The sequence below is a fragment of the Leopardus geoffroyi genome, chromosome A3, assembly GCF_018350155.1.
Source record: "Leopardus geoffroyi isolate Oge1 chromosome A3, O.geoffroyi_Oge1_pat1.0, whole genome shotgun sequence".
Classification (NCBI taxonomy): domain Eukaryota; kingdom Metazoa; phylum Chordata; class Mammalia; order Carnivora; family Felidae; genus Leopardus; species Leopardus geoffroyi.
Genome location: NC_059336.1, coordinates 63,447,639 through 63,474,323, shown reverse-complemented (window position 1 = coordinate 63,474,323; position 26,685 = coordinate 63,447,639). Strand labels below are relative to the sequence as shown.

The 26,685-nt window shown below is 38.7% G+C and overlaps 1 protein-coding gene across 8 annotated transcripts in view; it reads right to left on the bottom strand.

The window, feature by feature from the left end:
- The window catches only part of PLEKHH2 (pleckstrin homology, MyTH4 and FERM domain containing H2), a 120,731-nt gene extending 95,698 nt beyond the window's left edge, over positions 1-25,033 (bottom strand). For all 8 annotated transcript variants that reach the window (XR_006703424.1, XR_006703426.1, XR_006703425.1 and 5 more), the window contains exons 1-2: positions 24,907-25,033; positions 17,732-17,861 (exon numbers count right to left, since the gene is read on the bottom strand). Coding sequence is in view for 5 of the 8 variants with exons in the window: in XM_045445876.1 (XP_045301832.1) it covers positions 17,732-17,854 (123 nt within the window). In the remaining 3 variants the exon portion in view is untranslated. The remainder of the gene's footprint in view (positions 1-17,731; positions 17,862-24,906) is intronic.
- Between the last annotated feature and the right edge of the window lie 1,652 nt (positions 25,034-26,685).

Sequence of the window (26,685 nt, the reverse complement as noted above, 5' to 3'; positions counted from 1 at the left end):
GGAGGAAGGACCCTAAATGCAATTCAGAAATCATCAGAGCTGCCCCTTCAATTTCACAAACTTGCGGTGGGGCATTTCCTGGGTTTCAGCAGGCCACACAACTTCCAACCAAACCAAAGTGCTGTTTCCCAAAGCCATGGGGGGCTGACCCCTGCCCAGCAGAGCCACTGGGAGCATGGCTACCTCCACCTAGATTTGGAAGGATGAAACTGCCCAGAGCTGCAAGCGTACAACCCAAGCACAGGGCCACTTCAAGGGCAAGGCCACCAGAGAACCCCAACCAGGGCAATTCCCAATCAAGGCCATGGGGGTGGGGCCACCCCTTGACCCCAGACTAGTAGAACCATCAGTGTGCAACCCATGAGAGCTGCCCTGCAAAGCCACTGGGCTGCAAATGCCCCTCAGGGTCTAGAAGGTGAGACCCCTCACCCCCAGCTGATCCAGAAGCTAGGACCTCCATCCCAGAGGGTTGAACATCTAAAGATTATTCTCAAGTCTTAGGATTTAATGTTAGTTGCCTTGTGGGGGTTTAAACTTGCTTGGAACCTGCTGTCCCTTCTTTCTCTCCTCTTTCTTCTTCTTGGAATGAAAATATCTATCTTATGTCTGTCCCACCATTGTATTTCAGAAACACATAACTCGTTTGGTTTCACACGTTCACAGCTGGAAGGGATTTCCTCAGAATAAATCATACCTTGAGTCTTACCCATACATGATTTACATGAGACTCTGCACTTTATAGACTTGTAAGTGGATGCTGGAAGAGCTATTAAGACTTTTAGGGCTGTCGGGAGGGAATGAATGTATTTTGTTTGAGAGAAGGACATGAATCTGAGGGGCCAAGTATGGAATACTATGATCTGAATGTTTGTGTCTCCCCCCAGAATTCACATGTTGGAATCCTAACACCCGCTGTGGTGGTGTTAGGAGGTGAGGTCTTTGAGAGGTGATGAGGTCACAAGGGTGGGACCCTCGTGAATGGGATTAGTGCCCTTATCCTTATCAGAGAGATCCCAGAATGCTCCCTAGCCGTTTCCACCATGTGAGGATACAATGAGAAGTCTGCAACCTCTGAGGGAAGAGAGCCCTCACCTGACCTAGCTATACCCCTGACCTCAGATCTCCAGCCTCCAGAACTAGGATAAATGTCTGTTGTTAATAAGCTATATAGTCTGTAGTATTTTGTTATAGCAAAGCAAATTAAGGCAAGGACTATAGAGATATCTGGTCAAATTTCTCTTTCTGAAGTTGGGTTTCTAGTGTTAACAGGGCAGAAGCCTTGTCTCTTTGCCTCACTGTTACATACCCTAATACAGGTCTTTATACACAGTAGGTATTCAGTATATTATAGATTATTAAATAAAATTACATCTGTAAAGCACTATGCATATATGAAGGATAGTGTGGTTATTGCTGCCAAATAACTTTTCTTCTGCTCCTATGGCACTGACTCTCTACCTTGTACTATTTTCCCAACTAAAGTTGCTTAAAGACAGACTTCACGTGTGAGGACCCTTTATATCCTTCGTAACATGTTGCACATACCAGCCATACAGTAAAACTCTAAAAGCTCAGTAGCAAGCAATAAATAACCTTACCAAAAAAAAAAAAAAAAAAAGATTTTTATACTTTCCACTATAAAAGGCATCACACAACACACACACTATTTTACAAGACTTGGGATGTAAGGTTATAAATGAAGAGGCTAAATGTGCTGGAAATGAAAATTATATGTGTATGACTTCGAATACAAGTGAATTAAAAGCACCTATTCAAAGAGTCATTTTTGGGTTTTTTTAATTAAAAAAAAAAAAAAAGTAGCCCTTGGGGTGCCTGGGTAGCTCAGTTGGTTAAGCGACTGACTTTGGCTCAGGTCACAATCTCATGGCTTGTGGGTTCAAGCCCCATGTTGGCCTCTGTGCTGACAGCTCAGAGACTGGAGCCTGCTTCGGATTCTGTGTCTCTGTCTCTCTGTGCCCCCTTCCCATTCATGCTCTCTCTCTCTCTCTCAAAAAAAAAAAAAAAAAAAAAAAAAAGGTAGCCCTTGGAGCAACAGGGTGGCTTGGTCAAGCCACCAACTTAAGTTGCTTAATTCAGTTAAGCATCAGACTCTTGATTTCAGCTCAGGTCATAATCTCATGGTTCATGGGTTTGAGCTCCACATTGGGCTCTGTGCTGAGAGTGCAGAGCCTTCTTGGGATTCTCTCTCTCCCTGTCTCTCTGCCCGTCCCCTGCTCTCTCTCAAAAAATAAATAAAATAACTTGGAAAAAAAAAAAAAGGGCAGCCCCTGAAATATTAATGTAGGGAAAAGTGGAAAGAGCACTGAAGTTGGAGGCAAGAAGACCTAAATTAGAAACAATTCCACTGCTTATGAGCTATGTAATGATGGGTAAGTCATTGACTTCTCTGAGCCTCCATTCCTTATCTGTAAAAGCGGTGACCTTTATCTCACAATATTTAACAGGAAAGTGTCCAGCATGTATCTAATACTTAATGGGTGTTCAAGGGTTATTTATATAGCAGAATATTTCTATCATACACATGTATTACTTTTATGAATAAGTTAGCAAGTTAAGTGAACAAAGTAGATTCAAGAGATCTGGGTTCTAATTATTTTAAGATTTTATTTTTAAGTAATCTTTACACTCAGCGTGGGGCTCGAACTTACAACCCTGAGATCCAGAGTCACGTGCAGTATTGATTGAGCCAGCCAGGCTCCCCCCGGTTTCTAATTCTCACTTTACTATTCAACAGTTTGACATTGCGCTCTAAAATTCTTGTTGATAAAATAAGGATAATATAACCTGCTCTACGTACCTTACAGGAAGTTGTGAGGATAAAAATAAGAAAACATGTCAAAGTGATGTCAAAAAGCTGTTAGTATTTCATCAATTAAAAATATATGGTAGTGATTGCAGTGTTATAATTTGAATGGTAAAAATAAAAGCCACAAATGTCCAAAAACAGAATTATCTAAATATATAAATGGATATTTCCATATATATATATATAAATAGATACCATACATTCTATTTTTGAATATAAAATATTCAAAATATATTTTATTTTATATTTGGCATTTGCCAAATAATATATTTGGCATTTGCTTCAATATAAAATAAGAAAGGAGAAGTGAGTCAGGGTATGATGAAACAGGACTGATATTGAGTTAATAATCATTAAAGCTGGGTAATGATTTCATTATAATATTCTGCTTATTTTGTATGTTTGAAAACTTCACTAATAAAAAACACTAGGGGCATCTGGGTGGCTCAGTGGATTGGTTGAGCATCTGACTCTTGATTTTGGCTCAGGTCATGATCCTAGGGTCATGGGATGAGCCCCATGTCGGGCTCCTCACTGAGCATGGAGCCTGCTTGAGATTCTTTCTCTGCCTCTCCCTTTGCCCCCCTCCCTCTTTTTCTCTCTCAAAAAAAATTAAATATAAGTAACATATTGAAAGATACATGTAAGTAATATGTTGTAAGATAAATAATATAAGCAAACACATGCTAATTAGGTCATTCATGACCTTTGTGAGGTCAGCTGCAGTGTAGGGGAGGGAGCAAGGACATAAGCAGGAATACAAGAGTCTGAATGAATAAAGTAACTAGTCAGGCTTAGATAGCTACCAAAGATGGCCGCCATCAGTTCCTTCCTCCCTATATGCACATGCCACTTTTCCTATTAAGAAGTGAGGTCTTGGGGCGCCTGGGTGGCGCAGTCGGTTAAGCGTCCGACTTCAGCCAGGTCACGATCTCGCGGTCCGGGAGTTCGAGCCCCGCGTCAGGCTCTGGGCTGATGGCTCAGAGCCTGGAGCCTGTTTCCGATTCTGTGTCTCCCTCTCTCTCTGCCCCTCCCCCGTTCATGCTCTGTCTCTCTCTGTCCCAAAAATAAATAAACGTTGAAAAAAAAAAAAAATTTAAAAGAAGTGAGGTCCATTGTCCCTCCTTTGGGACTCTGGGATGCTTTGTGACTTGCCATGACCCATAGAATGCAGTGGAAATGACACAGTGCCATTTTGGGTCTAGATTTCAAAACTGTATTTTTTTGTTTTATGAAAACATGCCTATATTATGAATTTTAAAAAGCCTGCTGCTGCTGCAAAGCCATGGCAGACTAAGTCATTGGGAGCTAAATTATTCTCCACAGTGCAAGATCTCCTTCAGTTTTATTAATCATCCTACTCAAAATGTGAATTCAGCAAACCCTGTTGCAGCCCATTCCCACACATCCTCAGGCTTTCCAAAGAGGTAGTTTTGTGATAATGATGGAAAAACTACTGGTTCTAAGACAAGATGAGACAATTGAAGTCTTTCTGATTGCCTGACATTTTTCCATTATATGGCTTCTAATGGTTTCATACAACATTTAGCAACTCCTAGGATCCGTCAAAGCTGAATAATTACCCAAATTTCAAGAGCTTAACTCAAAGTTTAAATTGAAGGAGGTGTTTCTGTTTTAGAAAATGCCCAGTTTCTAAAGCCTATTCTCTAAAGAAGACTCGGTGCTGGCCATCCTAACAGTTGTGGCACTTGGCTATTTTCGACGCTCAGCTCCCACAGCTACGGGTTTCCCATCCTTCTCCTCACCAAACCCCCCACCACAATGCTACCCTATATAGAAATTATTTTTTTGTAATTACCACCAACTCCCTAACGTTTCCTTATTCCCTTACCACATTCAGTTTCAAGTTCTATTATTGCAATATAAAGTATGTGTACTGGCCTTTCTTTTTAAAGAGTTAAGGATAACTGCTTACAGAAATTCAATCTATAGCGTGCAAAGCATCAGAAGGGGAAAAAGGCATGGAAGGGGAGGAGATAAAGAAAACTTCAGCATCATGATGTGTAGAAACAGAATGCATTTATTATTATTTCAAATATATTTAAAGAGATTATCTCACTATTTGGAAAAATAAATCTAGCTATATAATATTTAAAGGGGCATACTGAAAAAATGACATTAAAAGGTTGAAAGTAAAGGAACAGAAAAATATTTCAAGCAAGTATTGCCTACAAGCAATATCAAAATCAGACAAGAGATCTTTTTTTTTTTTTTTAATTTTTTTTTTCAACGTTTTTATTTATTTTGGGACAGAGAGAGACAGAGCATGAACGGGGGAGGGGCAGAGAGAGAGGGAGACACAGAATCAGCAACAGGCTCCAGGCTCTGAGCCATCAGCCCAGAGCCTGACGCGGGGCTCGAACTCACGGACTGAGAGATCGTGACCTGGCTGAAGTCGGACGCTTAACCGACTGCGCCACCCAGGCACCCCCAGACAAGAGATCTTAATGCCAAAAGTTGTATCAGCAATAAAATGTCAAAAATTATAAATGGGATAATTCAAGGACATGTAATAATCCTGATCCTGAATGAATCTAACCTCAAAATATATAACCCAGAAAGTTTGATTCTTTTTGATATACCCTGAAAACTCAAAATAAATTATTTTGTTTAGATAGTGATTTCATGGAAACATTCTATTATGAAGATTTCCCCTCAAAAGACTGTACAAGTCCATTTACTTCACAATTTGATTTAATTTTTCTTTTGTTTTTATGTTTATCAAAGCCATAAATACACATAAAGTACCGACTAGTTCCATAAGATTTGCTAATAAAAATAATTACACTCTTTTGGCAATTCTCTTTATATTTACTTTCATGATCTAAACAACGTGCTTCTTTTTTGCTGACTTTTTTTAGTTTAGTGATTTTCTACTTACTCCTTTAAGGAGAATGAGGATTTGGCTTGTTGATCTCCTCACCATCAACACAGATACACTCCCATTCTTCCAACACATTTACATCTTACCTTTGGTTAATTCACTATTCAGTATTAGTGTTACTGTGACTGTGGATGATACCCAGAGATGAACCACGTAATAAACCGTAGTTACTTTTTCCTATGCTATATAGCTTTTCCCCCTAGAGTTAAGTGTCTTGTTCTTTTATTTATCTAGCTTTCTATGAACTTAATTATTTAATTTAATTATTAAATTTAATTATTGAACTAAATCCCAAATTAAATCATCTCTCAAGATGTTCATTCATGCCTGATTTTCTACCAATTTCATCTTCTTTAAGCTGCTTCCAGAGTCTCTGACCTGCACTCATCTGGACTGATTCCCCTCTTGCCAAGACACAGCTATCTTCTTTGGAAGGTCCCTCCACTTTTCCCCACATTGGGGCTCCTGTTTCCTGAATCCTATGGCTTCTTCTCTTGGTTTGCTTTCTCCTTTTAATGGAGCACATCCTTCTGGAGATTCTTCAAGAAGGTTATGTGAGAACTTGCATGTCTTAAAAATCCCATTCTAATTCCTGATTGTTCACATATAACCTGTTTTCCCCCCACCTGGAAGCTTGCAGAATCTTTTCTTTGGTCTAGAGTAAACTCTCATGATGATGTGTCTTTGGGAGAAACTATTTTTATCTGTTGTGCTAGGTACTTGGTAGACCTTTCAATCTAGAATCTTGTGTCCTTCAATTCTGGAAAATTTTCATGCCTCATTTCATTGATTTTGTCCACTCCAGGGCCTTCCTATCATTCAGGTCTTGGACATGCTGGACTAGTTCTCTAAATTTCTAATCTTTTCTCTCTTGTTTTCCATCTTTTTAACATTTTTTGCTCTACTTCCCAGGTATTTACCTTAAGTTTATATTCCAACCTACCTATTAAGTTTACTGTTTCTTCTACCATGTTTTTAATTTGCAAGAGTTCTTATTTATTCCTTGAATATTCCTTGTTTCAGGGGTGCAGTATCTTTTCTCTTTGGGAATATTAAGTGATAGGATTTTGTTTGTTGTGTTTTATTTCCTTTTCCCTGCATAAACAATGTTGTGTTTTGTTCTGTTTTCTGATTGTTCTCTTTCATGTTAGAGGCTTTCCTTAGATGTCTGGTCATTCATGAGCTGCCTACTTACATTTAAGGTTAAGGGACTAAAAAGCTGCCTAGATGTTTTAGCACATATGTGGGGCTTATTGACTATGAACTTTAACATTAGATGATCTGGCTGGGCTTTCTGTTGGGGAACCACTGATTGTCAGCATTATTTCCTCTTTCCTCCTGGGCTGATAAGATTTCCAGAGGCTTTTAATCTCCCCGCATAGGATAAATGTTTGTGCCGGCATTTTAGGAGCTACGTAAGACAAGAAGGTTGGGAGTGCAAGGACAAGCTCACCATAAAATGTGCATATGTTCATTTAATCCCCTTGTTTTTGATGAAGCAGAAACCATAGTCTAGAATTAGGACTGGAGGGTCCTGGGTTTCCCCGGGGAGCTAATTTCCCCACAGAATCCAGTAAAGACCTAGATCAGGAGTGATGGGGATGGGGTAAAAATAGGGGGTATTAATGAAACTATGTAACCTTAGAGTCAACTAACTCCTTGGAATCTTCTCACTCATCCCCATGTGCCAAATATCCAGCAGCTAAGCATTTACTTCCTGTTGAAAATGGGAATTGTTCTTCTCTTACAAAACTGAAAAAATTGTTTGGAGGGCACCAATCCAACAACTGTGGCATTTATGGGTTCAGGGTGTAATAGGCAGTCTCCCACCCCCTCACTCTAAAACAAAGGTTGACAGTTGACCAGCACTGACTATTTACACACAATTCCTGGTCAACTTTTCAGATGTCCCATTTTTAAACATGAATGGATCACCAAAAATCATCAGAAATTTGAGAAAGTTTACAAGCTGAAAAAAAAATAACAAACATAAAAGTGGGAAATAATCTCAGAGGAAAGAAAAATAATTTGGGGAATAGAAGAGAACTTTAAAAAAGTTTTTAGTTAGTGCTTAGGAACCAGAAACTTCCCACTACACCATTTCACAGCCACACCATAAGTCAGAAATTGTTATGCTCATCCTGAAGATTAGAACGTTGATGTTCAGAATGACTATGCCTTGTATTAGCCTATGCTCCCAGCCAGTGACATGGTTGGGATTTGAGTCTTCCTTCATGTTCTGATTCCCTAGTGCTCTTTGAGTTGAACCACAACTTCTTTGGTATTTAAAAATTCCACACAGCATATCGTTATACAGAACCATATGAAAATAAGTCCCCAATACATAAAACCACAGAATTCTTAGTTGGAAAGCATTTGTCTTTATTTCCATCCCCTTTATGCTATGCTTTTTTTTTTTTTTTTAATTTATTTTTAGAGAGAGCGAGAGCACAAATGGGGGAAAGGGACAAAGGGAAAGAAAGACAGAATCCTAAGCAGGTTCTATGGTCAGCACAGAGCCCAATGTGGAGCTCGATCCCATGACCCTGGGATCATGACCTGAGCGGAAACCAAGAATCGAACGCTCAACCAACTGAGCCCCCCAGGCAGCCCCCACCTCTGTATGTTATTCTTTTAACCTAGGCATCTTTTATTGGTAACTTAAAGTCACACTAACATTCATAGCAGGAACAATTTTAAGTTGCATGTTCTCAAGGAATATACCACAGAACAAAGCAGAGACAGAGGTATAGCCAAGAGAGGCTAAATTTGGAATTTGAGATTCTCACATAATTCTACCACTAGATAGTAAGTAAGCCAAGAAGTCTCCCCCCAGATTTTGTGTGTATTCTTTACTTACATAGCAATGATTAAGGCAGGAGTAATGAATACCATGTAACAGAAATCAATAAATGTATGTTGAGCAAATGAATGAACAGATGAAAGTGTCAACTCTGTCCAAAAAAATTATTTACAACCAAAGATAAGCTTTGACAAAAGGAAAAAACCCTCTGTTTCCACAGTCTATATAACAGATCATAAATACTGAGCACTTCACACTGCATAGAGTAAATATACATTAAGTACATCCAACAACATTTACAACACTTTAAAATGAGTTTAAACATAAGGGTAGTAGGAAAGGCAATACTTTGATTTGGGGTGACCGTTTTTATAATCATTCAGGCTGGAAAATAACTTAGCAAAATACAAAAAACAAAAGCAATGCGGGAAATATTCAAGTAAGTTTTTACTTTCACAACGTAGACTATAAGGTAAGCCTTGGGTCCATTCCACAACCAATCCACACCAAGTCACTAAAAGAAACAAAATAATCTGCTGCCCTATATCAGGCTTTGGACAAAAATAGGAATTTTTACAAACAGGCTACTTATTTAATAATAAATGCAGTAGCAAATTCTAAACCTAGTATTTGGACTTAATACCAGAGAAGTGCCCTCTGTAGCCAGAGTAAACCTAGCAGCAAGTGGCAAAAGACAATATGTCACTGATGTTGGATCCTAACACCACCACTCTTAATACTCAGTGTTCTAAGCACCATATACAAATACACTTGTTTAATAGATTGGTCACTTTAGGCAGAATATTTTAGGACCTTCACATTCACCGATGTGGACAGCAATTCCTGACCAAGTATCTCTTCCCGATTTTCCCCAACAGAACCCATCACTGTTAGAAAGACTCTATCACCATTTTTCTTTATTTTCTTATAATAAATAATATCTTCGGTCAATTCCCCCCCCCCCCAAAAAATGACATTTAAATTGGCCCGCAAAGTCTCATTGTTAGTATATGTATAATTCCTGTCAGGTAGTGAGAAATATTAGGTGAGGCAACAGAGTGACTGAGGGGATGTGTAATTTAAATAGGATGGTCATGATGTTGTACTGGACCATTATATGAAGGCAAATACTATGCTGTCCAGGGACTCCTCAGTCCTTTGAGAGAATCATAGCCCACCTCATGGGAATCATATACACAAAAGGAAGGTCAAGTGGCAGTCATAGCAGGGAATCCCAGACAGTGATGCTGTATCAGGTAACAGCAGCACTAGTTTATGTGGGCCATGCTGATGCCTAAGATGCCTAAAGGGAAAATTCTTCATATTTTCATCCTTTTTTTTTTTTTTTTACTGAAAACCTAACCCATTGGAAACAGCATTACTTCAACGTAAAAAGAAACTTTCTCTTTTCCCTCCGTAACTCAGAACACTAACCAGTAATACTGTAAAGTAGGAAACCTACTTAAATCTCAGCTTCCCTGAAGAGTTTATATTTGGCATACTAGAGATATTTCCAACACCATTCCTCAAATTCCTCTAAAGACCTCTCCCACTTATAGCAGTATTTGCCCAAGACTTCAATAAGGCCTTTTTCTTCACAAGCTTCAATATTCAAAGTTACTTGGAAATTGTGATGGAAAAAAAAAATGGTGCAAAAATAGTTCTTTAAAAAAAAAAAATCTCATGTATTCTTCTACTCCATCTCCAAAAAACATAAAGTATATATAATTGAAATCCATCTTTAGCTATAAAAACACTTTGAGATCATCTCATAAATTTTCCTTAAAAAAATTGACAGAGATGTCTCCTATTAATCAGTAATTACATTTGTTAAGTCACCTCCTTGTACACTTAGCCAGTGTGTCCCTTAAGAAAGATGTAGGAGGGGTGCCTGGGTGGCTCAGTCGGTTAAGCGTCCAACTTCGGCTCAGGTCATGATCTCACAGTCCATGAGTTCAAGCCCCGCGTTGGGCTCTGTGTTGACAGCTCAGAGCCTGGAACCTCCTTTGGATTCTGTGTCTTCCTCTTTCTCTGCCCCTCCCCCACTCACACTCTGTCTCTCTCTCTCCTTCAAAAATAAATAAACATTAAAAAAAAATTAAAGAAAGTTGTAGGAAAATGGGGCACCTGGGTGGTTCAGTCAGTTGGGCATCCGACTTCGGCTCAGGTAGTGATCTCATGGTTCATGAGTTCAAACCCCACGTCAGGGTCCGTACTGACAGCTCAGACCCTGGAGCCTGTTTCAAATTCTGTGTATCCTTCTCTCTCTGCTCTTCTCCCACTTGTGCTCTCTCTCCCTCTCAAAAATAAATAAACATTAAAAAAAAAAGATATAGGAAAATAATGAGTTACCTCTATGTTCCAGTCACTCTACAAGCTGCATCACAAAAAGTATGTAAGATCTAAAGTTTAATGCCCACTCTGCTATTTGTTAGCTCTACAATATTGGGCATATTACTCAAATATTCTCAATCTTTTTTTAAAATGTTTATTTATTTATTTTGAGAGAGAGAATAAGAGAGTGCACATGAGCGGGGGAGAGTCAGAAGGAGAGAGAGAATCTCAAGCAGGCTCCATGCTGTCAGCACAGAGCCCAACCCAGGGCTCAGTCCCACGAACCATGAGATCATGACCTGAGCCGAAATCAAGAGTCGGATGTTTAACTGACTGAGCCACCCAGGCACACCTCAAATACTCTTACTGTTAACATCTTGAGATTGGGGATAACAATAGTTACCTTATAGGGTGAGTGTGGGTTTTGTTTTTTTTAATGTTTACTTATTTAGTTTTGAGATAGGGAGGGAGCAGGAGAGAGACAGAGAGGGAGACAGAGAATCCCAAGCAGGCTACGTATTGTCAGTGCAAAGCCTGATGTGGGGCTCGAACTCACGAACCGTGAGATCATGACCGGAGCTGAAATCAAGAGTTGGACACTTAGCCAACTGAGCCACCCAGGTGCCCCAAGTTACCGTGGGGTTTAAACTAGCTAATGGTTGGCACAAAAACAGACACATAGACCAATGGAATAGAATAGAAACCCCAGAACTAGACCCACAAACGTATGGCCAACTCATCTTTGACAAAGCAGGAAAGAACATCCAATGGAAAAAAGACAGCCTCTTTAACAAATGGTGTTGGGAGAACTGGACAGCAACATGCAGAAGGTTGAAACTAGACCACTTTCTCACACCATTCACAAAAATAAACTCAAAATGGATAAAGGACCTGAATGTGAGACAGGAAACCATCAAAACCTTAGAGGAGAAAGCAGGAAAAGACCTCTCTGACCTCAGCCGTAGCAATCTCTTACTCGACACATCCCCAAAGGCAAGGGAATTAAAAGCAAAAGTGAATTACTGGGACCTTATGAAGATAAAAAGCTTCTGCACAGCAAAGGAAACAACCAACAAAACTAAAAGGCAACCAACGGAATGGGAAAAGATATTTGCAAATGACATATCGGACAAAGGGCTAGTATCCAAAATCTATAAAGAGCTCACCAAACTCCACACCCGAAAAACAAATAACCCAGTGAAGAAATGGGCAGAAAACATGAATAGACACTTCTCTAAAGAAGACATCCAGATGGCCAACAGGCACATGAAAAGATGTTCAGCGTCGCTCCTTATCAGGGAAATACAAATCAAAACCACACTCAGGTATCACCTCACGCCAGTCAGAGTGGCCAAAATGAACAAATCAGGAGACTATAGATGCTGGCGAGGATGTGGAGAAACGGGAACCCTCTTGCACTGTTGGTGGGAATGCAAATTGGTGCAGCCACTCTGGAAAGCAGTGTGGAGGTTCCTCAGAAAATTAAAAATAGACCTACCCTATGACCCAGCAATAGCACTGCTAGGAATTTATCCAAGGGATACAGGAGTACTGATGCATAGGGGCACTTGTACCCCAATGTTCATAGCAGCACTCTCAACAATAGCCAAATTATGGAAACAGCCTAAATGTCCATCAACTGATGAATGGATAAAGAAATTGTGGTTTATATACACAATGGAATACTATGTGGCAATGAGAAAAAATGAAATATGGCCTTTTGTAGCAACGTGGATGGAACTGGAGAGTGTGATGCTAAGTGAAATAAGCCATACAGAGAAAGACAGATACCATATGGTTTCACTCTTATGTGGATCCTGAGAAACTTGGCAGGAACCCATGGGGGAGGGGGAGGAAAAAAGAAAAAAAAAAAAAAAAAAAAAAAAAGAGGTTAGAGTGGGAGAGAGCCAAAGCATGGGAGACTGTTAAAAACTGAGAACAAACTGAGGGTTGATGGGGGGTGGGAGGGAGGAGAGGGTGGGTGATGGGTATTGAGGAGGGCACCTTTTGGGATGAGCACTGGGTGTTGTATGGAAACCAACTTGACAATAAATTTCATATAATAAAATAAATAAATAAATAAATAAATAAATAAATAAATATTTATGTTGATAGCAAAAAAAAAAAAAAAAAAAACTAGCTAATGGTTGTGGTGAAACCTGAACCATAGTTGGCACCTAGCATAAGCTGCGTATAGCTAAGAATCAGAACTATTGCAGGAAAGAAATTGGCCAGAATTCCTGGCAAAAGGCTGAAGAATCAAATTAGTATTCTCTCAAGAATCTTCAGTCTTGGGCCCGCATCCATTTGAGGGGAAGGTCTGGAGAACTATTCGGGAGAAGCCTTGGGGCAGACTGGTCCAAACACAAAACCAAAGGTTATGGATGGGACCAGACTGGCCTCTGGAATGCAACATTTGACTCAAGTTGGCATGTGGAAGCAATGCAATAGGGTTTGCTTTAAAAATATGTAGTGCTATGTAAATTGTTATTACTACACACATACACACATCCTAACACACACAGATACCTGCTCCCAAGCAGAGATGGATTTAAATGTTGCATGGTTGAGGAGAGGACAGAATAGATGAGTGGCTAAGTATATCAGAATGGTAATAAAGCCAGATTAGAGAGGCCATATAGGGCAGTGGCTAAACATTCAGCCACTAATTGCAGAATACTCAGTTTCAGTTGTCTCCATCACTCACTTTTCAGCACAAACTCGGGCAAGTTAAGTAACTTCTATGCACCTAAGTTTCCTCTTGGATAAAAAAAGGATAATATTAGTACTTACCTCATAGGATTGTTATAAGAATTAAAAAAGTTAATATATATAAAGCACCTTATATATTACATAAGTATCTAATATATATCTATATATATAATTTATAACATATAAATAGATGTATATATTAACTACATATATATGTATGTGTGTGTGTGTGTGTGTATATATATATATATATATATATATATATATATTTATATATTTATATATGGCACTAACAATGTGTGTATAAAGATTGCCTAGGACACGGTAAGCATCAGTTCCCAATCTGTAAAATGGGAACAATAAAATGTCTTACTTCACAGCTTGTTATAAGAATTAAATAAATTATACTTATAAAGTGCTTAGCACATAATACTTCAATAAATATTTGGTATTTTTATTAGAACATAGGTGGGGTACCAAAAATAATTTTTAATCCAGAGAAAAATATTTTGTAATGGAATAGAACGGAAAATATCGTGAAAAACATTATTCCCATTTTAGTGTTGAATATATTTACTGGGAAACCATGAGTAACTTGGCATACTTGTCCACTTTCCACTGTATAAAACACATCTGAATAATTCCATCTCCTAGATCTGTCATGGGATGTAAGTCACAGATAAAAAATACAGAAGACGAAGAAGGAAGAAGAGTAGAGAAAGAAACCATGACTACAAGAGCAATTTTGAAATAATATTCCTCTCAATATTCATTCACTGACAAAGAAAAAATAAACCCTAATAACATAAACTAACAACCAAAAATCTATATGTAAATATACTTACAGAAAACATGACACTTTTAAAATTTGAAAAACGGGCACTCATAATGAAATTTGTTGCAACGTGCCTTCTAAAGGACAAATGTTGCCATAAAATTAGAACTTAAAGGTCAATTCATTAAAACCCAAATAAACATAACTCCTGTTTAGTCTACAAAGAAACCCAGAGAATACAGAAGTCAAGGGAATCAAGAAAACTTTAAGGAGGCTGGGTCAACAGTGTGCTAATTGCTAAAAGGCCAATAAGACAACACCTGGAAAGTGTCCATGAGGTTTAGCAGCAAGGATATAATCGGTGATCTTAACAAAATCACCGTATGGAGTGGCTGGGATTGCGGAAAATACTAAATAAATCAGCACAGTCTGGGAAATGATTTTCATAAAGAGAGGAACAAAAGACTAAGCATGAGTCACTAACTTTGAGTTAGAATAAGCTTCCCTAACTTGGGAGATATTCAAACTGGAATTTTTTTTCAGATTATAATTTTTATTCTAATAGTGGTAAATAAAGCAAATTGATACTGGAGATTTACTCCACAAAGCATCACTGGGTCGTCCTTTGACCCAAAGTGAATAGAATAATTTTAATCTTTCCACCTAAAAGATGTTGAAGCACAAAAATTTAAGATGATATATATATGAAAGTTTAAACTGAATGATGTTTTCCTGAATTTTATTAGAATACTTCTGTGCCAAAAACAAAATACCAAAAAACCAAAAAACTTCTGTGCTAAGAGATTCTCAGCGGGTGCCTGGCTGGCTCAGTTGGTGGAGCACGCAACTCTTGATCTCGGAGTTGTGAGTTCGAGCTCCACATTGGGTGCAGGGATTACTTATAAAAATAAAATCTTTAAAAAAAAAAACAAAAAGAGATTCTCAGCCAGCGATGGAAGGAAGATTTAACATCTTTTTTTAAGGTTTTTGTTTGTTTGTTTTGGTTTTGGTTTTTTTGTGTTTCTTTGAGAGAGGGTGAGAGTATGCATGAGTAGGGGAGGGGCAGAGGGCAAGCGAGTGAGAGAATCTTAAGCAGGCTCCATGCCCAGCCTGGAGCCTGACTTAGGGCTCTATCTCACAAAGGTGAGATCATGACCTGAGCCGAAATCAAGGCTGATCTTAACCACTTAACCAACTGATCTATCCAGGCGCCTCAAGATCTTTTTTGAAGATGTGATGCATTTACCAGTCTCTGTCTCAAAGGATAATGCAGACAAGTGTTTAAGAAACCACCTGTAAGTTCTTCTGATTAGTTGTGGATGACCAGTAATATCATTTATCTAACCATCTAGACATCACTGTCAAATAGAAATATAATGTGAGTCATCATATCAGAATGGCTAAAACCAAAACCATATGAAACAACAATCATTGGCAAGGATGTGGAGAAAAAGGAATCCTTGTGCATTGTTGATGGAAATGCGACTGGTGCAGCCACTGTGGAAAACAGTATGGAGAGTCCTCAAAAAATTAAAAATAGGACTATCCTATGACTCAATAATCTCACTACGGGGTATTTACCTTACAGAATATGAAAACACGAATTCAAAGTGATATATGCATCCCTATGTTTATTGCAGCATTATTTACAAAAGCCAAACTATGGAAGCAGCCCAAGTGTCCATCAATAGATGAATGGATATAAAAGATGTCGTATGCATATACAATGAAATATTATTCAGCCATAAAAAGGATTGAAATCTTGCCATTTGCAACAACATGGACGGATCTGGAAAATATTATGCTAAGTGAAATTAGCCAGTCAGAGAAAAACAAATACCATATGATTTCACTCATATATGGAATTTAAAAAGCAAAACAAATGAACAAAGAAAAAAAGACACACACACACACACACACACACACACGCATACACACACATAGACTCTTAACTATAGAGAACAAACAGAGGGGAAGTGGGTGGGGGAGTGAATAAAATAGGCGAAGGGGATTAGGTGTGTACTTGTCTCGGTGGGCACTGAATAAGGTATGGAACCGTTGGATTACTATATTGTACACTAGAAATTATTCAACTGCACTGGAATTAAATTTTTATATATGTTACAAATAAATAAACAATTCTTTTTAAAAATTTTTTTAGTGTTTATTTATTTTTGAGACAGAGAGAGACAGAGTGTGAGCAGGGGAGGGACAGAGAGAGAGGGAGACACAGAATCCGAAGCAGGTCCCAGCTCTGAGCCATCAGCACAGAGCCCGAAGAGGCGCTCGAACTCACAAACCATGAGATCATGACCTGAGCCAAAGTTGAATGCTTAACTGACGGAGCCACCCAGGCACCCCAAAAAGTAAATAACTCTTAAAAAAAGAAATAAATATAAGAGTAAAAAGAAATAGATGTCATTAATTTTAATATTTTCTATTTAATCTAATATACAAAATGTTATTTCAGCATGTAACCAATATAAAATTATTGCTAAGACATTTCATATTCTTTTTTTCATACTAAATCTTTGAAATCCAGGTGTATTTTACATTTCTAACACACCTCAATTTGTCCTAGCCTCATTTCAAGTGCTCAGTGGTTGTTTATGGCTAGTGGTTGCTATATTGGACACTACAGGTCTAGAATCCAGATTCCCTGCAAACAGGAATATGAGTTTTCTTGTTCACAGATGTAATTTTAGCATTCAGAAGAGTGCCTGGCACAAAATGAGCCCTCAGTGAATATTTGTTGAATGAATGAACAAATGAATGAATTAATCCATGGGTTTTATATACATATATGCAAAAAAAATTCCTGTGACATAGATGAAATTTTAATTACATGACTAAAACTATTAAGAGAAGCATGTAATTATATTAAACTCAATTCCAGCCCAGGCAATAGTTTAGCAATATACGGTTAAGTCAATACGAATTCTTAAATGGGTGCATACTTTCAAATACACTATAAACATGTGTTACTATCCATAGGGAACATTCTTCTATAACCACTTTAAACATGATTTTCTTAAACATTTAGTAAATTAAAATGCTGTCACACTCCTCTAGTAAAATCAAATAAATTATAGCTTTTCTATATGGAATGAATGAACTCCACATTCATCAAATACACACAACTCTTACATATTCCACTAGTTCTGCAAAGAAAAGTGTTTTGGCTTAATGTTCCATTCCCTCTAAAAATTGGCAAAAGAATATTTCAAAAATAGCTTTAAAGCCCTGACAAAAAATTAAATATGTTCTTTATTTTAAAAATGTTTACCCCCCAAAAGTACTGCAATTATTTAATGTAAATGAAATATGCCCCAAACAGGTGATGTTTAGTAACAAAGGTTGGAGAGAAAACCATACCTTCTCAGCTAAAAGCTCTCTTATCTTGCTTGCTTGAACTCTAAATTTCATGAGCTGGGACTCCAGAGCCACACATCGTTCTTTCCAATCTACTGGTCCTTCTGTCTCAGTAAGCTCTGCCATATTTATTCTAGAAAAGAAAGCATAAATGGCATATAACCCATGAGCATTCAGGATAATTCATTACGTCATCCTGCATACATATTCACGTTACCATCTAATGATGTCATCCACATGCAAATTTTTGAATTCTAAGACAAATTCCATAACTGGTTATATAGCTCATGGAAGAAACTTAGTGGGAGACAGAGGTCAGGGTTGGAGGCCCAGTGTGTTATGCAGTCTTTTTATGTAACATATCCTTTCCGTGTCTCAGATTATCCAATCTAGAAAAAGCAGGACACTGATAATAACAAACCATTGTTCTTCATGAGTACGTTGTGAGGAACAAATTAAATACTGTTATTTTTAATAGCACTATGGACAGTATAATAGCACCATCTGAACACAGAGAAGTAGTATTATTTTAGCTCTGCCCAATAGATAAAACATTGTTTTAATCTTCCAGCTCAAAATTTTACCCCACTCCTAGGTTTACAGAACTATCACAATTTGATTGAATTGGTACCATGATAGTTTCTTAGGTTTGAGAAACTTCATTACCAGTGCTACAATTATAAGTTAGATTTACATTACAATTATTACTTATCATCATCCTAAAATCTAAAATCTAAATCTAAATCCTAGATCTAAAATCTCTTTTAAGCCAAAAATCCTTTGGCATATTTAACCAGGCAAAGTATTATGACCTTGGATACATTTGTATAATATTTTTTTTTTTTTGGTCCAAGAAGAGAAAAGATATAAATATGAATTTGTAATCACCTACATTAAGTACATCTGGAATCAGTGTTTCCCATAATATTAGCTTTCCTTTGGGGAGATTAATCCCAAGGAGAAGCACTGCACTCCACCAAGGGAACTGGTCTAGAAATTTTGAAGTGCAAAAAAACGACTCATTTTTTCTGGTTCTGAGATTCATAAACAATGTTTTAAATGTTAATGTTTCACCAGGTCATTTGAATAAATGGCCTGATGATATATTTCTGAATTGCCCTTGCTATGAACAGATGAAATCTGTATTAGGAATGGATCTCAAGGAGCCAAGCCCTGGTCTCGGCATATACGTGAGAGCAAAACTCTCAGAACCCCAGGATAGATCTGCAGTTGAAGTGTACTGTTCCTTCGTTTTCTAAAAATATGTCTCCCTCACATATTATCCAAGTTGATTTTCTCACTATGGAGTGTAATACAACACTTCCTCATCCTATACCAGTTTTTAAAAACTTTGTGTTGCTAAAAACCCACAGAAGACTATTTTCCTAGTATAAATATTGTTTTATGCTTAAACCAATTTTCATATTCATACTGACATTATCATTCAATAACTTAGAAATAAATAAAGGCAGAGTTGCTCTACAAAGGCTACAACTTTATTGAGCACCCCAACCATCTCAAAGCCTCCAGATGCTCCTAAGTTCTGGCCATAATTTAAGGGAAACTTATAATTGTAAGACTGGACATCATTCTCTTTTAATTTCTTTGTTTTTATAGAAGCCTCATACCATTGTTGTCTATTTTTTCCTAAGGATATTAGCCTTGTTAATGACACTTATCACCCACATTAGCATTTACTGTCAATGATTTATGAGTAGACCATGCACTTTGTCAGTCGCAAGCTTTTTCTCAATTCTGCTACTTCAGTTCTTTCCTCCTTAGCTTTAGAATGGACAAGGAAAAAAACATATGGACTAAAAATTATAAAATAAAAAGCTGTCCTGAAACAAACACTGTGAAGTCTTGAATCACTTGTACCTTGCAGAGAAATGTAGAAACATTGTTAAGCAAGAAGAGTCAAATTCATGCTGGTAAGTTTCCCTACAATTAAAATAACTTGTGTATGTTCTACTGAAAATTTCTACAGTTTTAAAAATAGCATAAAGGCCAAAAAAAAAAAAAATAACCTAAAGGCAGATATTTTTCAACAGATAAAAATCAATCAATACAGTGAACCATATTAATAGACTAACAGACCAAAACCACATGATCATTTTAATCAATGTAGGAAAAAAAATCTGACAAAATTCAACACCCTTTCATAATAAAAACATTCAATAAGCTAGCAATAGAAGGGAACTTCTTCAGCCTGATAAAAAGCACTTAGGAAAAGCCCACAGCTAACATCATACTTAATAATAAATGACTGATCTGCCGAAGACCAGAAATAATACAAGCATGTCTGCTTTGCCACTTCTGTTCAACCTGTACTAGCGGTTCTAGTCAGGGCCAGAAAATAAAATAAAAAGAATCCATTTTGAAAACTAAACCTAGGCACGCCTGGGTGGCTCAGACAGTTAAGCATCCAACTCTTGGTTTCATCTTGGGTCATGATCTCTTGGTTTGTCAGTTTGAACCCTGCATCGGGCTCCGTGCTGATAGCATGGGGCCTGCTTGGGATTCTCTCTCTTCACTCTCTCTCTCTCTCTCTCTCTCTCTCTCTCTCTGCACCTCCCCTGCTCATGCTCTCTCTCTCTTTCTCTCATGCTTTCTCTCTCTCTCGAAATAAATAAACTTGAAAAAAAAAAAAAGAAAACCAAATCTCTATTTTCAGATGTCATGATCTTGCATACAGGAAATTCTAAGGAATTCACAAAAAATCTATTAGAACTACTTGAGTTCAGCAAGGTTTCAGGAAACCAGATCAATATACAATCAACCATATCAATTGTTTTTCTACGCATTAGCAAAAAAAAAAAATCAAAAATGAAATCAAGAATATATTCAATAGCATCAAAAGAACTAAACACTTAGGAATAAATTTAACAAAAGAAGTGCAAAACTTGCACTCTGAAAACCACAAAACAACACTAAGAGAAATTAAACCTAAATAAATGAAAGACATCTCACGTTCATGGATTAGAAGACTTAATATTGTGAAGATGCCAATACTTGCAAATGGATACATACATTCAATTCAATCCCTCTCAAAATTCCAACTGCATTTTTGGGCAAAAATGGCAATCTGATCCTAAATTCATATGGAAATTCAAGGGATCCAGAATAGCCAAAAAAATCTTAAGAAGTTGTAGGACTCCTATGTCTTAATTTCAAAAATTACTACAAAGTTTCTGTAGTCAAAACTGTATGGTATTGCCATAAAGACAGATATATGATCAGTGGAATAAAATTAAGAGTCCAGAAATAAAACCTCAAATTTATAGTTAACTGATTTTTTTTTAATTTGAAAGAAAAAGAGAATGTGAGTGAGGGAGAGGGGCAGTGAGGGAGAGAGAGAGAGAGAGAGAGAGAGAGAGGAGAGAATCCCCAAACAGGCTCCAACTCAGCACGGAGCCAGATGCGGGGCTTGATTCTACAACCCTGGGATCATGACCTGAGCCAAAATCAAGAGTCAGATGCTCAAAACCAACTGAGCCACCCAGGTACCCCTATAGTCAACTGATTTTTGACAAGGGTACCAAAATTGTTCAATGGGGAAAGAAGAGTCTTTTCAACAATGGTGCTAGACAACAGGATATCCACATGCAAAAGAATGAATTTGGACCCCTCCATCACAACATATACAAAAACTAACTCAAAATGGATCAAAGACCTAAATGTAAGAGCCAATGCTCTAAAACTCTTAGAACAAAAGATAGGCATAAATCTTGTGACCTTAGTCAAGTTTCTTTGAGTTGACATCTAAAACATGAGTAATCAAAAAGAAAATAGATAAATTGGACTTAATCAACATTAAAAACTTTTATTTCAAAGGACACCATCAAGAAAGTGAAAAGATAAGCCACAGAAGGAAGAAAAATATTTGCAAATCATGTATATCAGACACTTTTATCCAGAATATATAAAGAACTCTTACAACTCAACAATACAAAACAAAACAATTGAAAAGCAGGCAAAGGATCTAAATAGACAGTTCTCTAAAGAAGATATACAAATGGCCAAAAAGCCATGAAAAGATGTTCAACATCATTAGCTATAAGTGAAAATGCAAATTAAAATCATGACAACCAGTAACCAAACAGGATGTTTAAAATAATAAAGCCATAATAACAAGTGTGAGTGAGGATGTGAGAAATTAGAACCCTCATACTTTGCTATTGGGAATGTAAAAATGGTATAGCTGCTTTAGAAAATAGTTTAACAGTTCCTCAAAAGTTTTTTTTTTTTTTTTTAATTTTTTTTTCAACGTTTATTTATTTTCGGGACAGAGAGAGACAGAGCACGAACGGGGGAGGGGCAGAGAGAGAGGGAAACACAGAATCGGAAACAGGCTCCAGGCTCTGAGCCATCAGCCCAGAGCCTGACGCAGGGCTCGAACTCACGGACCGCGAGATCGTGACCTGGCTGAAGTTGGACGCTTAACCGACTGCGCCACCCAGGCACCCCTCAAAAGTTTTAACATAAAGTTACCATATGAGCCAGCAACTCCAATGCTAACTAACTATATACCCGAGAGAACTGAATACGTAAGTTCACACCAAAATGTATACACAAATGTTCACAGCAACATTATTCAAATAGCCAAAAAGTGGAAACAATCCAAGTGTCCATCATCAGAGGAATGGATAAACAAAATGTGGTATATCTGTACAAAGGAATATTATGCAGCCACAAAAAAGGAATAAAGTACTAATACATGCTGTGACAATTATCCTAGATGCCAAGTGAAAGAAGCCTGAATAAAAGGCCACATATTGTATGATTCCATTTACACAAAACAGGTAAATCCAAAGAGACAGAAAGTAAGTTAGTGGTTGCCAAAGGCTGTGAAGAAAGGGCAATGGTGATCAACAGCTAATAGTTTGGGGTTTCTTTTTTGAATGATCAAAATTATTCTAGAATTAGTGCTGATAGTTGCACAACCTTGTGTATATACTAAAAGTCGCTGATGTGTACACTTTAAAGGAGTAAATTTTATGGTTCACTAATTATACTTCAATTTTAAAAAGAGCAATTATTTACAAATGAGTAAAGAAATATAACAGTTTTATAGAGCTGTTGAATCACAATGTTGTACACCTGAAACTAATGTAACATTGTGTCAACTTTATTCAAATAAAAGTAAATAAAAATTTTAACAAGAACTAATGCAGATACAAATATTCTTATTACACATTTATTTGCACAATTGTTCCCCATACATTTGTTGTCTTTTAAAACTTGTTTGTGATGCATACAAAGAAAAAAAATTTATTTAAATATGTGGTAAAGTGTAACAATCATTTTCTTCATGCAATCTGAGTTTTGTTTTGTACTTTAGAAAGATCTTCCCCACTCCAAAATTAAATTTTTTAAAAAGTAACAATTTGTGTGGATGTATATTAACTCAACATTTACAAATTTAATGATCCATTGTTTGTAGCTATCCCTGCCAAGAATTCTACCGTTAACTCAAATAATTTAGAGGTAAATGTTAACTAACCTCAAATATGGCAAGTTCATACATATATCTTACCCAAGACTACTTTGCTATGAAAATGATGTGATAAATAAATTCCAAATTAAACATACTTATTTATGTCTTTAGTTATGCTAATTACATATTTTACAACGAAGTAGCAGAACCTTAATAATATTACTGAATTGGCATCTAATGTCTACATTCCCTACTAATAGGATCATAATTTAAAAAAATTCAAAACTACAGATTGGCTGGCTAATGGTCCACCAAGAGGTCTAGACACCTGATTTCCTCATTTCATTCTGTAATTTCAGTTAGTATAAAGTAACTGTTGTGTTAATGCACCATCTTGAGTAAAGATTCGAACTTTGAACAACATCCACCATTCTTTTCCATTACCATTGATTTTATAGAACTGTACAGCTTTGGGAGGTATAACCACTTGCTAAATAAATAACATTTCTAGATTTTGAATTTTAAAGTAACCTATCTTCACTGCGGTGCACGGGAAAAAAAATCTTGGTTTTCCAAAAGCCACCCCCCACCCCCATGACTTTTGGAAATATTTACTGACACAAAATAAACTGTTTACAATTATGGAGTGAATGCTCTTTTCTCCGAATCTCTGACTTCCTGTTTCTCTTCCAAATCCCAAAAGAGAAAGAAAAAGAAAAAAAAAAAAAAAAGAATTCATCTATTGAGGCTTATCCTGATGAAGCTCAGGGTTAGCCACTCACATTCTTTAATTCGCTCCTCTTAAGGGCCGGCTTAACTTGGCCAGGTAACTATTTCTCTTCCAAAGCAGAAAGGATGTCTTTCTTGACCACACTGAGGCTTGCCTTGTTTAAGAAGGCTCCTGACCACCAACCAGCCCCACTTGGGCTACGCCTGCCCATCGCTGGCCCTGCCAGGAGCAGCCGTGCTCCCCACCCCACAGCTCCTCGGGGACCCACGCGGCGGTGCGGTGGAGGCTTGCGACGGGCATTTTCACAAAGAGAGCAGTGACCTGCAGGTAGCACCGCACCAGAGCTCTGACGCGTAAATCGTTCAACTCGCTTTTTCCACGAGTTTCGCACATCAAAATCGAGGGCTCGGATGTTCCGTCTTTTAAAAAGTGGTCTAATAACTTCAGGGCCAGCGCCGTTTCGTAGTAGGTCACCTAAGGGCACTTTGACATTCCGGCAACTCGAGGGGCAGAAAATGGTTCTTGCAACTTTTGGGAAGTTTCACCCAAGAGATCACAGCGCGGCTCCCAGGAAGCCGAGGCCGAGCCGCAGCATCCCTAGCTGCTCGGGCCCCTGGGGCGGGGACGCGGGGGCGCCGGCTGCACACCCCCCCCCCCAGAACCGCCCCCGCCGCGCCACACACCCAGCCCCGCGTTTTCAAACAAAATGTCACGGGAGACCAGGGGGCGAGGAGCCGGCGGCCACCAACCTCGGCCGAGACCCCAGTCCTGGAGGCAGCGAGGGGGCGATGCCGAGTGCCGGGGCTGCGGCGGCAGGCGCGGGGGCGAGTCCCGCTCCATCCTGCTCCAGCCGGCTCCACCGCCCTGGTCCCCGCCCGCCGGCTCTGCCCGCCGCCCCCAACCGCCGCCCGGCAAGCCCCCCGGGACGGCGCGCTCTCGAGGGGGCGGGGATCCCGGGCATCCGAGCCGCTGGGCTCGCCCCTCAGCTCCGGGCCCTCTCCATCTGCCTACCTCTGCTGCGGGACCCTGGCTGCAGTGCCCGAAGTCCTGGCCGCGCCTGGCGCGGGGCTGCCGGGACTCTCCGCGGGTGCCCGCCTCGCTCCAAGCCTGGAGAGGGCCGGGGCAGGGCACCGCCTTCTCCTAGGACTGGAGGCCAGAGTAGCCAATCGGATGCGCAGCCGGCCGCCTGACGTCACTTGAGGGTGTGGCTACGACTTTGACTCCTCCTAGGCCCTACCTCTGGAGGGAGTTGTGTCCTACTCTGTCTGCCCCAAGTTTTCAACATACCTATAGCTCAGAGGTTGTCACCTCCGTTCCATCCTCCCTACCTCGGCTCAGCATCCACCGGTTTGGTCTCCCAGCCTGAAGTCTCTCCTCTTGCCAATCCGTCCTTCGCCCTCTTGCCAGGTTGCCTGTCCTCAAGTGCACTTTTGAGGTACACCCTGCCAAAGACCTTCGTTGACTTTCTTTCGCTTAAATTATCAAGAACAGACTTCCCAGGCCAGTATTCGAGGCCTACAACCTACTTTTTCAGGTTTATTTTTCACAACTGCCCTTCATACCAGAGTCTTGCTGTGCAATTCCCCCACCCCAGGGAAGTCCATTTGGAAAGTTCACCTACTATTTCCTACGTCCCCTTTAAAAGTTCTAACTGTTCTCTAAGACACAACTCAGATTATCTTCTCCACATAACCATGACTGTTACTCCTAGCAATAATCCCTTCTCTTGTTTCTGTTCCCTGAGCATTTAGGTTTTTACTCCCCTTGGCACTTAGCTCATTCTGCCTTAGGTACCGCTCCTTATCTCTCCATTAGACTGTGAGCTCTTTGAAAGAAGGATTCATTTTCTTCCTTTTTGCAGCCTCCTCCGCACCCAGCACAGAGCATTGGGTAAGAAGATGAGTGATAGTTTTAATCTAATTGGATTTTACATCCCAAGATGGGGTCTGGCAAGGACAATCTCAAGGGGGAAAATTAGAATACTAAATACCATGGGTAATCCTTCTGCAGGTCATAAAGCGAGGTGAGACAAATTACTCTCTTTGGTTCACAGCTGGCCAATTAAGAATGTCAGAGGGCTTTTTCCATTACCATCTTTTTTTTTTTTTAATCTTATCTCACCTTATATAGAAAATGCATAAGAGATAAAGATTTACAAACTTCCTTAGAGGGAAAGCAATAAGTGAGTACAACTAAAAGGCCAGTGAGCAAGTATCAAACTTCCATATTTCTTCCAGATGAGCACTAATTTTGGACTGGATCCCAGACTACCCCCACACATCAAATTCCTTTTGCCTTCTGTGGGAGCTGAGGATGCATATCACATGAAAAACTGTCTCCAAACAGTTTTGGCCAACAAACAGGCTGGACCGGGCTCATTTTACAGAGCATGCAGGAGTTAAATAAACAGAGTTTAAGTAACTTGCATAATTTAACGCAGCAAGTCCGTAGAGACCAAAGAACTAAGTGCGAGAGAAAGAATGCCAAAATAGAATCACTTCCGTTTGTGAGTCAGAATACTAAACAGACTAAGAGAGCTCAGTGAATAAAGTCACTCATGAAAAGAAGCTTTCTACACATGGCTGCCACCCTTGTAAATTTCAGCCAACATTTACTTACTGTCACCTTTTTCTAGAAACATGACTGAATTTGTTTGGCTATGGTGAATACAGTGGAATGGCATCCGGTTTCTGGATGTGTTAAGAAAAATACATGGTACAATGGAATATTATTTAGCAGCAAAAAGAAATGGGGTGTTTATAAATGATACAGCATAGATAAATTTTGAAT